This window comes from Prinia subflava, chromosome 2 (genome assembly GCF_021018805.1).
Source record: "Prinia subflava isolate CZ2003 ecotype Zambia chromosome 2, Cam_Psub_1.2, whole genome shotgun sequence".
NCBI lineage: Eukaryota > Metazoa > Chordata > Aves > Passeriformes > Cisticolidae > Prinia > Prinia subflava.
This window is the reverse complement of record NC_086248.1, coordinates 87,567,806-87,581,985: the sequence shown is the minus strand read 5'-3', so window position 1 is coordinate 87,581,985 and position 14,180 is coordinate 87,567,806. Positions and strand designations below refer to the sequence as shown.

The 14,180-nt window shown below is 50.9% G+C and overlaps 1 protein-coding gene across 2 annotated transcripts in view; it reads left to right on the top strand.

Moving 5' to 3' along the window:
- Positions 1-14,180, top strand: part of TMEM63B (transmembrane protein 63B) — a 47,653-nt gene that overhangs the window by 23,010 nt on the left and 10,463 nt on the right. Inside the window, exons 2-6 of one of the 2 annotated variants that reach the window (XM_063390913.1) lie at positions 6,689-6,896; positions 7,531-7,610; positions 9,110-9,148; positions 12,645-12,735; positions 13,514-13,551. In XM_063390913.1, coding sequence (XP_063246983.1) covers positions 6,711-6,896; positions 7,531-7,610; positions 9,110-9,148; positions 12,645-12,735; positions 13,514-13,551 — 434 coding nt within the window. In that variant the 5' untranslated portion in view covers positions 6,689-6,710. The remainder of the gene's footprint in view (positions 1-6,688; positions 6,897-7,530; positions 7,611-9,109; positions 9,149-12,644; positions 12,736-13,513; positions 13,552-14,180) is intronic. The other variant, XM_063390914.1, reaches the window with a different exon arrangement.

The following is a 14,180-nucleotide window of genomic DNA, read 5'->3' as shown; positions in this document are numbered from 1 at the left end:
CAGGCACCGTCCCAGCTCAGGGTTACTTGTGTGGTTCACAGTGCTTACCTGTGCTGGGAGCAGGACCAGGGATTCCTGACCATTGGGATGTACGTAGTCAGCAGTGTGCCAGCCACCACAAAATGGTGCTCCAAGCAGCGTTGGGGCTGGCTGTTACAGTGACAGTACCTGCCAGCAGCAGCACTGGGAGCTGATGCACACTAAAGAAAGGTGTGATGCCCTTCAGTGGTAGATATTTGAGGCCTGGTGCAAAGCCAGTTGGGAGGACTTTGGACCCAGGGCAAGGGTGCACTTAGGTTTTTGCTTTGAAGAAGACAAGCCTGCTAGACCAAAGCTTTGTAGGTCTGGTGTCTAGTTGGCTAGTTCATAGAGGTGAAGTGTGCAGGGAGCTTTGTATTGACTGGAGGAGATGGAAAGGAGACCAAACGATGTAGGACTTTGGCAGGCTCTCCTCCTTTCTGCTGATACAGGACTGTTGTATGCTTGTTAGTGCTTTGCCCAGGCTTGTTGGAAATGCACCGGTAGCACATTTGCTTCTTGATGCTTTTTGCCTTGGCCTGCAGATCACGTTCCTCCTCATTGCATCCAGCGCATCAGCACTTCTCCAACCCTCAGCTGCCTGAATGCTTTGTGCCAGGTCTGATGCATGGTGCAGGACACCTTTCCCACTGCTGTGTCTGCGCCAAAAGTGGTATTTTCCCTGTTTAACTGTTGTACTCTGGGAAAGGCATTGAGCTAACTTGTAAGTCCCTTTCTCCCCATCTGTCCTGAGGCTATTCCCTGCTTGCTTACCACAGTCAGACTGCTCTTCCTGTGGTCTGGTGGTGGCTGCAAGCAGTTTGCTCAGAGCTCTGCTGGACTGTGCCACTTAGGGGCAGCTAACCTAGGTGTCTGTTTGAGAGGGTGAGAAGGCTCCCTCAGCCTTGGGTGCCAGCTGCTGCGTGAGGGTCCCCAAATGCCCAATGCAGGCAGGTCTGTGCTGCCCTGGCAGGCAGAGGCTCAGGGTGGCACATCCTCTGGGCTCAGGTCCCTGGGGTCACAGTGTGGGTTACCTGTGGTACTTTGGAGACCAAGAGGACCTCAGAGGAGCAGGTCCAAAAAGTACAGGCCATGTCCACAGCACCCTCCATGTCTGAGAACCAAAGCACACCTCACCTCCCTGAATGCCATTCCCCAGAGATTTAGCAAGGTTTGGATTGCTTTATTTTTGGTCTGGAAATTTGGTATTCTAGCCCCAGATCTGCTGGTTTCCGGTTGCCTGTCTCTGCACCTCCAGCTTGCTGTGAAACTGTCACATTTCCATAAACAAATGTGTCTGTACTAGAGCACAATCTCGCTGTTCTAATTACAGATGGAGTTATTAACATTTACTGGTGAGAAAACAAATGAACGTGCTTGTGTGCTTACGTCGTTCCGTCTGTGAGCTCAAGTATCCGCTTTATTGATTTATATTTTTCTGCAGGCATTTCTCAGGTCACCTCCTCATGTCTGGCTGACATCAGTGGTGTGGCTGGAAGAACACAGACACTTGCCCGTGTCAGTGCATCTGTCTCACTGTCAGCCGGCTGTCCAGCTCCTGCGTCACTCCTGCCTGAGTCCCGGCACAGTGCTTCCGCTTTTTTCTTTTCCCTTGGTGCCAGGGGTTTGGCAGAGGACGTGAATGCTGAGTGTGAGGGGCAGAGACTTCAGGGTGAGCTGGTGAGAATGGGAAATGCTCTGTTTGGGAAGACCTGCAGTGCTGTTTCTGTTGTCTGCCCTGGCCTTAAAGTGCTGCAGCAGAGTTCAGCGTGGGACAGGCAGCCTCCTCAGCAGGCACTTCCCAATCCCCTGCCTGCAAGAGCCCCTCAGACCTCTGCTGCATGTCACCCCCTGCCAGATTGTGAGATGACTCTGTGAGCGTCCTGATGCTCACTTCGCAGCCAGAGTCCTAGCAGTGAAGGACCAAGGCATGTAATCTTGGCCTTCCCAGCCTCATTCTGCCTTTTTTTTCTTTTTGCAATGGGTGGATGGGAGTGTGGAGGCTTGCTTGGCTGCTGTTTGGGTCCTCATTTGGGTGCCCACCTGCAGGCCAGGGACAAAGATGAGGAGGAGAAGAAGTCCTGCCCTCCCTTGCTGAGGCCACCAAACTCAAGAACAGCAGTTCTCAGGGCTGTGTTTGCACAGGGCTTAACAGGCAGAACCTGGGGCTGCAGCATCACGTGGGATGTGCTTTAGGGACTTCGGGTAGGAAGCTGTATGCCTCAGCTCTTGACACGTGTTGGTGAAAACATGGGACACTATGGACATGCTGGTCCTGTGGGGGAATGCAGGGGCTGTGCTGTGGGGCAGGGAGCAGGCTTCTCTGTGGATTGGGAGAAGCTTCCTCTCTCCCTCCTTCCTGCTGTTAATAGAGAAGGGGATGGAGTCCAGTATTGCTGAATAAGAGTGAAAAATGCCTTTTGGCAAGCCTGTCTTTGCTGTTTCGAGGAAGTCAGCATTAATTATGCAGAGTACAGGAGGTGAAGCCTCTGGGGCTTGCATGGAACCAGGTTTGATGTCCTGCTCTTACTGTGTCTGTGGCTCCACTGTATTCTGTGGTGGCAAGCGATGCTTGTGCTCAGGAAAGGGCTTGGATACCTTGAGCTGGTTCCCACCACTCCAGCTTCACAGTAGCTTCCCACAAACTCCCTGGGCCTTGTCTCTTGATGCTCAGGAGCTCATGCTGATATTAGCATCTCAGCCCAGGCTGAACAAAGCTTGCCCTGACCTATAGCTTTTAAGGGGAAGGAGGAACCAAGAAAGACATCTTTAACCATGTTCTGGTGCAGCACAGTTTGTTTGTGTGGTCAGAGATGCTCTTTTAACCTGTGGTGGCAGCATAAGGTGTAGGAAAATGTGCAGGGACCTTCCCTAGAGGGAGACACTGGGATCAAACCAGAAAGCTTTGGAAAACCACCTCTGCCTTCAATGTGTGTTTGAGTTGGGGAGAACAGCTGTTGCTAGAAAAATCCCCTTATCCCTCCCACACTGCTGGAAGGGATTTCCTTTCATAATTGGGAACTGTGCTTCTGTACCACAAGACTGTGCGTGCTGCAAGCTCCACCTCTCCTCCCTGCCTGTGCTTTGACTGAAACACTGTACCCAACACCAGTTGCCTCCAGGGGCAGCCCTGCATCTTGCAGCACAGGACACATTGGAGTGTGCCCTGCCTGGCTGAGGGTGGGGGCAGAGTCCCCTGGAGTGAGCATCTGAGACCAAGGTGCAAACCAAATGCAAGGAAAGAGGTGTTACCAGGCCCAGGGGTTGCACTGTGCCTGGGAAAACCAGCCAGTCTCCTGCTCAGCTGAAAGAGTCCTGGGAAAGGCTTTGGGGTAGGATACTAGGTAGGCACTATTGCTGAAGACTGCAGAGTTGGTTGCCAAAGCGTTTTTCTTAGTTGCCTAATTCGTATTGTATGAACCTCACAGAAGAACCCTGGTGAGTCTGACCTAACGTGATACAATGGCAGGTCACCTCTAGCCTGCTGCCAGATATTCTTGCAGCTAGGAGAACTTGAAGGGCACAAGTGCTCTGAACATTCCTGTGAGCTTTTCCCAGCTTCCCACACACCTGAAGCACCTTTGTCTCCATGGGGAGCTCCTTGTGCATGCCAGCTGGATGGGAGGTTGCATAACTAAGATGGTGTGGACTGCTTCTGTGCCTCCTGACTCAGCTCATGAAATGGCAGTGTAAGCCTTGGGTATATGCCACATCTTTTCCATTGCTGGGTGTTCTGACTGGGTTACTGAAGAGGTTAGGAAAGTTTATATCTAGTCCATCCTCTAGGCTTCAGGGGAAAAGTATCTCTGGGACCTGTCTCTCTGAAATGTATCTTAAATGACCTATAGGCTTGCAGAATTTGTCTTCAGCATGTAATGGTTTGTATAAATAATGTTTAGATATGATTGTGGGCAATTTGAGCATATGAGCCTCTTTTTTTAAAGAAAGACAGCTGGAAAAAATGGGGCTATAAAACATGCAAGAATGAGCTAAATAGTTTGGTGTCTACAGAGAAAAATCATGGTTCCCTGATCTGTTGCAAGTCTTTCAATACTGTGGTAAAATAACAGCATCTGGCAGACCTGTGTAACTTGCTTGGATGTTCAGAAAACTCCTGAAATTTCTCACAGAAAACTGCTAAGAAAACTGTGTACTGGAGGAGATGTAGAGTTCTGGCACAAAAATTGGCTGAGGTTCCACAAAGTCAAGGAGTGAACTAGCAATTTTAATGTGACAATAGCAGAGGGATGAGGTCCTTTGCTATTAATGACCCAGAAAAGGTAATGTGCAGCAAGGTACCTAAAATCTGCCAATACCCTGGGGTTATTCAGATTTGTCAAGAGGAAGTGACTCCTAAGTGACACCATGTGAGTGAAGTGGTGTGAGAAGTGCACAGCCAGGTGTATTGGAAGGAGTGATTTGCTCTGGGACATGGCTGGCTTCTAATTCCCTTTGGCTACTCAGGGCGGTGGGATTGCAGGCTGATGACAGAGATGCTTTTCCTCAATATGTGAAGATGCTGTCAGAGAAGTAAGTCGTGCTCAGCCATGTGAGGAGTAGTGTAAAGAGAGATGCTGAGAGCATCAGGGTGCTGTTCTGGCAGCCAAGATCATTTCCCTACCCAGATGTTGTATGTGGTTGTGGTCACCTTTCCACGGGGTCAGAAGAGAGAATGTGTTAGGGGACATGTGGGTGAGTGCTTAGAGCTAGAAGACGACATCTTGTGTCCTGGGAAGGGGAGAGCACTTAGGGTAGTGAACTTAGCAGGCCTAGAAAACGCAAATGCTTTTCTTCTTTGCCTTTTTTCACTGTGCAAGGAGAGCTCAAGGCTGTGGTGTTGCAGTAGGATTGTAGTCTTTACTCAAAATCTGGAACTCATTGCTAAAAGATTACAAGGTTCCCAAAAGCAGGATTGAAAGATATTTATTTTTTCATTCAGTTCATCTAGATTGTGCTTACAGAAGGGTGTAACCATTCATGCTCCAAAGTGTGTGATATTCCTTTGAGTCTCATCCCATCATTTTTTCCCATCGCTCCCCTAGAGCTTCTGAGTCTCTAGTTAATTCAGCCAGGGTGAGTTATCCCGTCTTCCCGATTTATTCCCAACTGTGATCTCATGTCTTGCCTTGTTTTTCTCCTGCTTTTCTGCTCCCTTGTTCTGCTCTAGGCAGCCCTGCTCCACCTCTGTACCTGTGAATTATGTCTTAACAGGCTGCTTTGTGGCCTTTCCAATTTGGCTGACCACCTCAATGCCTGTACCCAGCTGGGCTTTTGCTTCTCGGGCTGCCCTTTGTCCTTGGTGCCTCATCTGGTTTGCAGCAGTGCTCCCGTTGGAGCTGAGCAGGGAGGGATCACTTTGAAGCGGAGCTCTCTAGGTCACCGCAGCAAATCATTTTGTGGTCATTATCCAGCTAGTGTGCTGCCATGCTGATAAATCTCTGCAGCCAGGCAGGAGATGGCCAGGATTATACCCATGAGCTGGAGGTAAGAGCCCTGCACCCCCTCTGCTAATGTCACCAAACAATGCAGAGCTTGAAGGGCAGTGGTGGTGGCAGCTTTCTTATCCTTTGGGCAGGCAATGGATCTTTTGCCCAGCCCTGAGGGATGGCATTTCTGGGGAAAAAATAAACCAGAAGTGATACTGTGCTATCCAGCCTTTCTGTGTGGTTCATGGTAGTAGTGAAGGATTTGGGGTGATTTGTGAATGCTGGATTAAGAGAAATGTTTTAGGGATCAAAGCCTGTTATCTTCCTGTTATCACTGTTCCTTCTGCAACTGATGGGATTTTCTCAGCCCTGTTCCGAAAAGTGGTTGTATTTCTGCTGTCAGAGTGTCCTTCTCTGAGTTATTCAGTTCACATTTATCCATTGCTACCGTAATCATCTCTGTGTTTCTTATGGAGCTGCTCTGCACAGGAGTAAGACCTCCCCATGTCCAAGCAGTGATGCTGACCTGCATGCCACTGTGGGTCTTGTAACAGTTCGAGGAAGGCCCTGAAATAAATAAAATATTTGACCAGCTAAATAGTAGAGCCTAAACCTCCTTTCTACCCTTTGTGCTTGCATCTAAATGGCCTCCAAGTCACAGGAAGGAGAGAAAACAAGCAGGGGGTGGGACCAGCCCTTGATGGGTGCCCTGGGAGCTGGAGGCTGAGGCCCGCAGTGAAGAGAGGGTGATGATTCAGCCTAATAAAGCTAATGGCTTTTTGCAGCCAGGCAGAGGAAATTGTGGGATCATGATGCAGCAACTGTCCTATAGCAGTTTGTTTCCATCATCCAGACGTGACTTCATGCCCCATCCACCCCACCCTTTCACTCTTTCCTGTACCTAAATGCTTTCCCTGCTGAGGAGGGGGAGCTGAGACACTGTGTTCTCAGGCAGAAAAGTAGTCTGTGAGACAGCTGCACCTAAATGGTGTGAGAGTGGACAAACAAGGAAGGGAGTTCTGGACTCCATGGTGGGACCATAGCTGCTGAAGCATACGGGTTCTTCTGGCACCACCGAACTCAGCCGGCTTCTCAGATGACCTTGTCCCTGGACAAGGTCCCAGGAATATCCTGTAGCACAGATAAGCCCGAGCTGACAGGCAAGGTTGGCCCCCAACTCCAGCAGGGCTACTTTGTCATCAAACTGGCGCGTGTCTAATCAGCTCTTTCTCTCCTTTCCACAGGGAAGACGATGAAGCTGTAGAGATGCTTCCCTACGTCATCGCCACCCTGGGCTCAGTAGGGTCCCCCTGCAAAACTCCCTCATGCAACAACAACAACAGCACTACCAAGGATTACTGCTACAGCGCACGCATCCGCAGCACGGTGCTGCAGGGGCTGCCCTTCGGCGGGGTGCCCACCGTCCTAGCCCTTGACTTTATGTGCTTTCTTGTAAGTGTACCTGATGCTGCTTCTACACCTTCTCCCCTAATTAACCATGAAACGAGGATGGTGATCAGATTATTAGGGTTGAAGGCCCCAAATGCCATCCCTGACTTTGCTGCTGCTTGACATTCTGCCCTGGTCATGTCTCCTAGACACTGTGGGCTTAGCCACTATTGACTTAGCTTCAATACCACCACAGAGCCCCATGGAAGGGTGTTGCCACCATAAGGATGGGAATGATGTTGAATCAGTCCTGTATCCCAAAACTCCCAGTTATGTTGCCAAGTCCCTGCAGCTTTATCCACCTAAGGACTTTGCCCGTTCCTTCTTAGAAGCTTGTGGGACCACAAATGATATAGCCATAATTTTGACTTCTAGGAACCTTAGGGCTTTTTGATCCTGTAGGGTTACCCTATAGGTAATAGGGTGTATTGCATCCTGGATCTCTGCCTCCCACAGCTATCCAGATAGTCTGATTTAACAGTCCTGGGGAATTTGTGCTCTTCTGTGGTCTCAGGGTGCTCTTAACTGAGGACTGTGTCCCCTCCTACCCTCTTTGTTCCTGTGTCTCTGCATGCAGAAGGCAAGGACAGAGTTGGACAATGCCTTTTCTCACAGCTTCTCTTTTGGTCTCTTTCAGGCACTGTTGTTTGTCTTTTCAATTTTGCGTAAAGTTGCCTGGGACTATGGACGCCTGGCCCTGGTGACTGATGCTGACAGGTAAGCACGGGAGAGTGGCATAGGAATAAGATACGAGTAGTGCCCTTCTTTGCTGTGAGGCAGAAGGGATAAATCCTATTTTGTGTGCCTGAGCAGCTGGAGAGGAGAGGCAAATGTGCCGGTTGCATCCCCTGAGCTCCAGGAATAGGAAGAAATCCCCACTTACTGGATTTTTTGTTACAGCATCCTTCTCCCAAAACATGGAGTGGTCCTCTCTGGCTCCATGTTGCTTATGGTCCCTTCAGTGACAGAGATGTTCAGGGGTCTTTACAGAGGAACAGCAGATGGAGGGAGGAGAGGAACAAGAGGTCACAGGAAGGGTGAGGGCTGCCACAGTGAAGGCTTTATTAAGCCTCTGGAGGTGTCTTTGTGACTCTCCTGGACGCAGTTCTGGTTAAGAGCACTTGACAGTAGTATGCTGCTTTTCCAGGTGTGGTACTGCTGTGCAGATGCGAGCTTAGCTCACATCCCAAGTGCTGATGAATTGGTCTGGGTGTGGATCCTTCCTGCCCAATGCATTTGTGGGCTGCAGTGTCTGTCAGCAAAAGCCGAGGCCCATTGGGGATGGAAGCTCCATTGCAGAGGGAGCATCCCCTGTGCAGCAGTAGAAAGAGTTGTTTTTTCCCAGCACTGAACCAGGAATTCTCCTGGTTTAAATAAGTGGTCCTGAATAGAGTTAGATAAGCAGCTGTGTCCCTGTGGCTCCTCTGCCCGTTCTTTCCTGGTCTGGCTGGGGAAATCAGCTATACAGAGATATTGGAAGGGAAACAAGGAGAAAGGAATAATCATAGGAAACCTCAGTGGGGAGAGGGCAGCAGGGTTAAGCAGTCTGGATCCAGGTACTGGCAGGAAGCTACAGGGGCTACACAGCTCTGGCCTCTGATGAGGAGAGAGGGCTGGATTTTCTTTGAGGCAATGCTTGAGCACCATTGCACCTTGAGTGCAAGGGAGTGCAAGCAGTGGCTGTAGACAGAAAGGCAGAGAGGTGCCAGCTGTTTGGAGAAGGAGAGGGACAGGGTGGCTGTGGATGAACAGAACTGCAGTTGCAGGGAGGAGCCCCTGCTGCTTGGCTCATCTATGGGGTAGGATGAGATTTTCAGGAGGGGGGTGCATGTATGTTTGTTGCCTTTGTGGAAAGGAGATATATGGAAGGGGAGCTCAGATGGCAGCCAGGCAGTCACTGCAGTCTCTCCTACCTGACCCTGTCACTCAGGCGCTCCCTGCAATGTCCATGGTATGGAGCCAGGTCACCTTCACAGTGAAGCTTTCAGCTGGCAGCAAAGCATTCTGTCCCTGGACCAGTGGGTATTCCAGATTGCTGGGACTTCAGGCGTTGCTGGGCTCAGGAAGGAAGGTCTTCTCCAGCCTGACCACTGGCAGGTTTCTCTTCTTCAGGATGATGGGGAGCCATGTTGGGTGCATAGTTCCCTGCAAAAGAGGAGAACTCAGCACCTACTCCCGTGGTTGTAACCTCTCCCTTTCTGTTTCTGTGCCCCCAGGCGCCGACGCTGGGAGACGGAAAGAGAGGAGCGGGAATAGTATGTTGTTTTTTCAGGGTCTCATTTCTTCTCTCTTTCTTGCTCACAACCTCTCTCTCCTTTTTTCTTGCAGCTGTCTTGCTTCTGAACTAATCTAAATGGCTGGAAGTTTGGGCATGAATTTTTGTCTCTCGGTGGATTTGTGCTCTTCTTTCCCTCCCCTTTGTGTCATCCACTACCACAGCTGAATGCACCCTGTTTTTCCCCAAGTAGCCCTTAAATGCTCCTTGGGAGCAGCAGTGCCAGGGAGCTCTCAGTCCTGACCAAGGCAGAGGGTGCTGTATCACGTGTCCTGCTCTATCAGCTTGTGTCCAGCTATCCTGCCTTATGATAACCTGCTTGCCTGAGCCCACAGTACACTCAGGTCACTCAAGCGCAGGGGAGGCTACTTTGCCTGGTCCTTCTTGTGTCAGGTTGCCACAAGAGCTGTTCCCTCACCATCTGTAAGGGTAGGCAGATGCACAGAGGATCTAGTAAGAGTACTGTCTTTCCTTTTTATCCCATAAGACTGCTGGGACCAGGGCAACCTTTGGCCCTTGTCCCTTGCCACCTAAACCCACACCCAGCAAGGCAGCACCCTTGATATTTTTTTCTCTTCCCCTGTGGAAGAAACCTGTTGCCTCAGTGCTGCTGCTGAAAGCATCTTTCGTCACGTTGGCCTGGTGGTGCCCATTAAATCCTGCCATAGACTGTCTTCCTTATTCTTACCTCTTTCTTGCTGCTTTTGTGCCTGAGAAAAGACCATTGCCTGTGCCTTGCTGACTGGCTGGGGGGTATGTGCTGCAGAGGGGATGATCAGCTGGCAGCGCATAGCCTGCCATGGTCACTCCAGCCACACTGATTTGTGTCTGAGGCCAGGGCAACAAGCCGCAGCCTCCTTTTCCCACTTGCAAAGCCTGCTACTCCTTTAAAGGGGGGTACAAGAATGTGCCTGGTTTTGCAGCTGATCCTTGCCCTCAGGAGCAGAGCAGCTGAAGTTGATAAAACAGAACTGGTGGTCACTGTGGTACATGGCACAGAGGGGACATCTCGCTCGTGCTTGACTGCTTCACTAGTGGTTGGCCCTGCTTCAGGTGTGTCTGGCAACTTTTCACTGCTAACATCTTGTGGGGGGAGTAAGGCAGAGGTAGTAGAGCCATCATGCTCTGAGGATTTTTTCGGGGGCCACTTCATTTATCCTTACTAGTGCTTGTCTCTCTCCAGAGGGCCACTTCTTCCTGCTCCTGTTTTTCATTTGAGCTTGCTGGAGCCATCTGCTCCACGCACACCACACATACCACCCCTTAAACAACTGCATGAGCTGGGACACTTAGCAGCCAGGAGCCTCCAAAAACCTGCAGAATTTAGTGAGGAAGTCTCATTCTGTCTGTGCTCCTTCAAGGCTAATGGCACATTCCCATCCCAACTGTTCTCTGCTGAGGAGTGCAGTGACAGGTGGTGGGTTAGGAACATGTGTATGTCACCTGGTACTCCCAGCCCCTGAATGTGCAACATTGTTCTTTGCGGGAGAGGGCGTCCTCTTCTGATGTGTTCCCTTTCCCTGGGAACCAGCAAGTGCTCTTGTCCTGCTCTTGTCAGAGCTTGCAGCAGCCACCAACAGTCTCAGCTGGCAACTCGGTCTGCACTGGGAGATCATAGCAACCCACTTGCACCTCTGCATATGAGGGAAGTGATCACAGAGCCCTGTGGGGCTTGCCACCTGTGCAGTTGCCTCGAGCTTCACACCCCAGCAAGCCCTTTCCACGGCATGCCTGGCCTGCCCACTTGGAGCCGTGATTCCTTCAGCCTGATGCTAGCTGTGCCTCAGACCCTGTCTCTCTCCTTCCCTGGCAGGCTCTGCACCAAACCTGCATCATGCAGGGTCCCACCTTACTCTTGTGATTTGGGGCAATCTTGCTTTCACCCACTTGCACTATCAGTGCTTTGCTTTAAAAAGTCTCCATCCAGGTGCAGGTGCTGTTGGAGCTTCCTATTCAACTTTCCGTCTTTGGCAAGGTTTTGCATCCTCTATCTTCTAAACACTTCAGGTCATCCTGATTATTGTCACTGCATCCCCCTGCACAGAGCTGGGTTACCCTGGTTATCTAAAAGCTTGTGCTGTCATCCTGCTGGCATTTCGTCAGGGCAGAAATTTCTCTTCAGCAGAAATCCACCCTCGCTCCCTGTGCCCATCTGCAAGGCCTCTATGATTATAAAGAGCTGAAGGTCTGAGAGCTGGGTTGAAGCTGTCTCTGTCCCTCCAGCAGAGCAGAGTGTTGGGCTGCACAGAGGCAAGGCTGCACACCACTGTCTAATCTGCACTGCTGTAGTCCCCTGACCTTCAGCTAATCTTCTTTCCCCTATCTCTGTTTCTTCCAGCTAGGAACTGGGGACTCAGCAGGTGCTGCTCTGCTCTGAGAGAGGCCATGTGTCTCATCCTCTTTCCTTCAGAATGCCCATGAGGATCTCTGCTTACTCTCCTTCCTGTAGCGTCATCCGCCTCCTCTCTAGCACTTGTGTCTCAGCAGCTGCTTCTCTGTGTTCTTGCCTATCTTACCCTCCTTGAGCCTGTACTGACTACAGGGAGGCCATATTTTCATTTGGTTTTTTTTCCTTTGTTTCTAGCCTTCAGATCAGTCATATCTCTTCTTGCACCTTGCAGATCCCAGCCTGCTGTTGTCATCTTGCAAGTGCTATTTAATTTATGTCTCTGGACCATTTTCTTACTTCCTTTTCCAGCTGCCCTTTGCCTCTATTTAAGGTAGGGGCAACTGTCAGCCTTAGATGCTTCAGCTGCAGGTTCTTCATCTAGGTCCCCACCTCTGACTGGAGTAAAGTGGTTTCATGATATTCACCCCTTTTGCTTTCCTGTCCTTTACCGTGGAGACATTCACTTCTAGCTGTCTGCCCTGCTCCTGCTCAAGGGATTTCCAGGCTGGAGGCTCAGCTGAGGCTGAGAAGCAGGTTGCACTGAGCCTGGCTCCAGGCAGCTGCATTCTTCCTCCTTCACTGAAGACCTAAGGGTGGGGAGGGCTGGTGTAGCAGGATGCAGTCCACCAGACTGCTTCCTGCCTCTTCCTGAAGATGAGCAAGGTCCTCCAGGACAGGAGCTGCTCCCGGTGCCTCTCCAGCTATGCCAGAGCCAGAGGGGCTGTGGCAGCCTCCAGTTCTCGCCTCCTTTCTGCTGTCTAAACCCTGTGCTAAACAGACCTCACCTCTCCTCTGTGATAGCTTCTGCCAGACTCTCTTAGCAGGGACTGCCACATAGTATTGGGTGCCTTTCAGAAGGTGCCGAACAAGTAGCACCCCTGGGCTAAGCCCATGGGCTTTTCCAGGCTCAGCACGCCATCTGAGGAGGGTTCTCTCTTTACTGCTACCTCTGATCTTACCTCTCTCTATCTCACCGGGTGCAAACTGACCTGAATTAACCTCTCGTCTCCTGGGTGCTCTTGGTTCCTGGCCAGGCTGCCTCTTCATATCTTCTAACTTCTCCCTCACCTCCCACTTGTCATTTTAGCGTAGCCTCCGCCCTGCATTCTGACAACCATGACCGCTACGAGCGCCTCACCTCCGTCTCCAGCTCTGTGGACTTCGACCAGAGGGACAACGTGAGTAGCCACGAGAGTCAAACACTTTGCCCCTGTGGGGCCAGGAACCCACAACTTGGCTGAACCGAGGGCTCTTCAGAAGAAACACTTTTGCCTGTTCCTAAGCCTTAAATCCCACATTTGCAGTGTGTCAGTGCGGTGTAGAGCTCAAGGAGCTATGCAGCTCTTAGACATGTGCTTAAATAAATAGGCTCTGCGTCACTGTGGCTTAACAGACTTCTGTCCAGCCTATAATCTCAGCATTACAAACAATACTTACCTGCCAGCTCTTCTCACACTGCGGTCTACCTCTACTGGGTTTTTCGTCACTTGAAGGCGAAACTAATGGGTGTGATGGATGGGAGGGTGAAGCTCCCCCAGGTGTCCTTTGAGGAGTATTGCCTTGGCCCAGACTACCTTCCCAGTCCTTATATAGCTTCTCTTGTCCAACATGATGGCTGAAGTACCTGTATGCTGAATTTTCTGGGTCTGTCATGGCTTTGGAGAGCTTCCATGTTAGCCAGGAGCCCATAGGTTACCTGGAAGGTTGAGCTGCCAGTTGGTAGGGGACAGCCACACAGCAGAGTCCAACCTGTGTTGTGCTCCATGGAGTAGCATTGTCACCTCCTTCACCTTGGCCCATCTGTGGCTCTGCACATCTGGGTGCTTGTGGTCTTCCCCCAAGCCAAGTATGTGGAGGTGCAAGGACACCAGCCTGGTCCCTGAAAACTTTGAAAGAGGGAGCTGGGATAAAGGAATACAGAGAGTTGTGAAACTGTCCTGTTTTCTTTTTGCACAGGGTTTCTGCTCCTGGCTGACAGCCATCTTCAGGATAAAGTAAGTGCCCCAGGACCTGTATGGGGGTCCTTCCACATGAGGAAGGAGGGGCAGTACAGGGTTGTTGGGACACCCAGTGTAGTACAGCTTCATGAAGTCACTGCCCTTGCTGCAGCCCCTTCTCTGAAGAGCACAAGTGCAGTTGTCCTCTGGAGAGGACAAGCAAAGACAGGACTACCTGAGGGGTCCTAAAGCCAAAATAAGTGAGTGACAAAATAAGTGACTCACAGAGTGTGTGAGAGAGGAGAGAGCCCAGGCCTGTGGCTGCCTCACCTCAGTCCCCACTGCTCTGCAAAATACTCATCTCCCTGGCACTCTTGCTAGGGGCGCTGCGGTCTCAGGGATGGCTATGACAAGGGCACTGGAGGATGCAGGGAGACACCCTCAGCTTGATGATGCACAGGAGCAGTCTCCCAAGCCCTTGTATTCAGAATGCTGTGGGATAGCATCACTGTCTGTATCTTAGCAGGGAAGGCAAGGCCCACCTGAAGGGTATAAGGTGTCCAGTTGCCTCTCCTGGGAGCAGGGCTGTGTAATCATTGCACAGGCAGCTTTCTGCCCAGGCTGCTTCAAGAGTGCTGGGCTCTGAAATCCTGACTCTGGCTACAGCTCTGTAGGGCAGAACAAGG